This window comes from Chaetura pelagica, unplaced genomic scaffold, assembly GCF_000747805.2.
Source record: "Chaetura pelagica isolate M959 unplaced genomic scaffold, ChaPel_1.0 scaffold288, whole genome shotgun sequence".
Lineage (NCBI taxonomy): Eukaryota > Metazoa > Chordata > Aves > Apodiformes > Apodidae > Chaetura > Chaetura pelagica.
This window is the reverse complement of record NW_009954190.1, coordinates 1,662,913-1,665,318: the sequence shown is the minus strand read 5'-3', so window position 1 is coordinate 1,665,318 and position 2,406 is coordinate 1,662,913. Positions and strand designations below refer to the sequence as shown.

Sequence of the window (2,406 nt, the reverse complement as noted above, 5' to 3'; positions counted from 1 at the left end):
CATAAACATAGAATAGACTAGATCCATTTACCACAAAAATCACAGAAAGTAACTGATCAAAGAATATCTCTTTTATGTAAAATATACATTTGTAGGATATAATTTTAATACAACTTTTATATTTATTGATGTTGGGTTTGCAACACTGAATTAAAAAAAATAAACAAAATAGTCCTGCTGCCCGAATTTTATTTCTCATAATACTTATAGTTTGAGGTAACAATGAAAGAAGACTCTGTGCTGTGAATAAAGTTAGTGATGTTTGTCTGCAGTTACATTTCTGTTATCAAAGTGAAAAGTAAACTTAAGACTTGGCATGTACAGTAGAATTCATACAAATATAGGTCATGGCAAACTGAGAAAGCAAGGACTTATGCAAACCTACTCTGTTCATATTTGTGACCTTTGCAAAATATATAATTATTATAACAGAAGTCAAGACAGATGTCATTTACATCACTATCGTTATTAAGTGTGTGTCTTTGTATGATCCACAGCACAATTTACTGCAGGAACCAGGAATAATACACACAGGGGTGTGGATCTTTGCATGGAGTCTTAGCAATGATGACTTGAATTCAGCTTTCCTTGATATAGATAAAAACTGATATTCCATGCATACATTTTATTTACAGCTGACTCATAAACAGTGACTAGTCACCCCTTCCTCTGGCAGCAGTAATTACAAGCAGTCGTTAATCTTCTTTAACAAGCTCTACTTCCCATGTAAAGTCTCAGCGACCTCCTCAAGGCATGAGTTGTTTATCAGGGCCCATTCAGCAGCAGCAGTCTCTTTCCAGTACAGTCCTTGGTATGGCTAAATTCCATTGTCCCTTTTTCAGCAGTCAAAAATCCATGATAAATTCTGTACAACACTGTAGTTAATATAACAGCAGCACCAGATATTATATTAATTCCTTTGCTAAAAGCTGTTTGCAATTATCTCTCTATTGACAATATTTTACCAAAACTAAATCAATGTACAATTCTAAATATCAGAAATGTATACTTTGAGAAGTACATTATTGTACAAGAATTCTGACATGCAGGTCATGCTATTGGGCTAGGGCATATACAGAAGAACATGTTACATGGTCAACAATAAGTAATATTTCTTTTCCTAACAAAAAAGAAAACATTACAATAGGGTATTATTCAACAATCTTTTAAGGTTTGTGTTGTTACGGTTTTGCCCATGAAGTTCTAAAACTCTACAGCTAAGGGTAATTTTTCCTCACCAGCCTACGACATCAAATCTGCCATTGCATTTGTCCTGTTGCACAAAAAGAGGTTAATATTGAATGAAGAAGCCACTAGAGGAGTTACAGTTTCAAAACTGTAATGAGTGCTGGTTGCCAGGAAGGAGATTGATGCAGCAACCAGTCTGTACCATAAAGCCACTACTAAATCACACTTGAAAAATCTTCGGTGCTCACATGAGTTAGTCTAGACAATACTAACTTGCACTTGAAAAAAATATATATCTGTATCTATACATGTAAGTGCAGCCCATACGGAAAAAAAAAAAAAAAAAAAAAAAAAAAAAAAAAAAAAAGTTTTAAAATATTCCCTTGCATGCATATATGCAGTGTTTTATACAGTAACCATAAAAATGACATGGTTGTTTTATACCTTTCAAGCACAAGCAACCTGTTTAAAATATATCTTTATCTATAACTTAAAGGCCAACCCATACGGAAAAAAAAAAAAAAAAAAAAAAAAAAAAGAAAAAAAAAAAGAAAAGAAGAGGAGAAAAATGTCCTTAGTTAACCTTAAAAGAGGGGGCATTTTAACAGTATTTCTGTGCTTTATGGAGACAGATGGAAAATACAGTAGACAGGTTGCAAAACAGACAGACAAACAACATATAGGACAAAGCACCTCAAAAAACATTGACTGAATGTAATTTTTGAAGCTCATGAGCCAGAGTTATAAGGCTGGTCGAAAACCCAACTTGAGAACTAATTCCCTCTTACAGTGATACAAAAGAGCCCCCAGTAATCTTCTCCATTTTACTTGGTACTCAGCCTCTGAAAATGTTGAAGAACCCCAGAGTAGAGAAATTACTACAGTACCAAGCAGCACTTGCTAGCTTAGAATTGCAAGTCTGGATGGCATTTACCTTTCTTGCATGTTTTGTGCCTTCCCCAAGCCATTAAGAAAGAGATCTGGCTTCTGCTTGCGTGTAACCAGTAATGACAACCTCTTTGCAGTTATCTGTGTGCAAACAACCGGAGACATTCAGAACTCTGATACAGCAATCCAGTACCGAAGTAAGTTAATCACAAAATAAAGCCATTTATAAACAAGTAGATCATTAAAAAAAATAATAATAAAGGAAAAAAGGTTAAACAAAGAAAAACAATCCCACATGCAGACCAGTTTATCAGTGCTTTCATTTCAGCA

At 34.2% G+C, this 2,406-nt stretch overlaps 1 protein-coding gene across 1 annotated transcript in view; it reads right to left on the bottom strand.

Moving 5' to 3' along the window:
- Positions 1–285: 285 nt before the first annotated feature.
- Positions 286–2,406, bottom strand: part of KCNC2 (potassium voltage-gated channel, Shaw-related subfamily, member 2) — a 96,922-nt gene continuing 94,801 nt past the window's right edge. Inside the window, exons 6-7 of the mRNA XM_010003078.1 lie at positions 2,123–2,217; positions 286–875 (exon numbers count right to left, since the gene is read on the bottom strand). Coding sequence (XP_010001380.1) covers positions 2,156–2,217 — 62 coding nt within the window. The 3' untranslated portion in view covers positions 286–875; positions 2,123–2,155. The remainder of the gene's footprint in view (positions 876–2,122; positions 2,218–2,406) is intronic.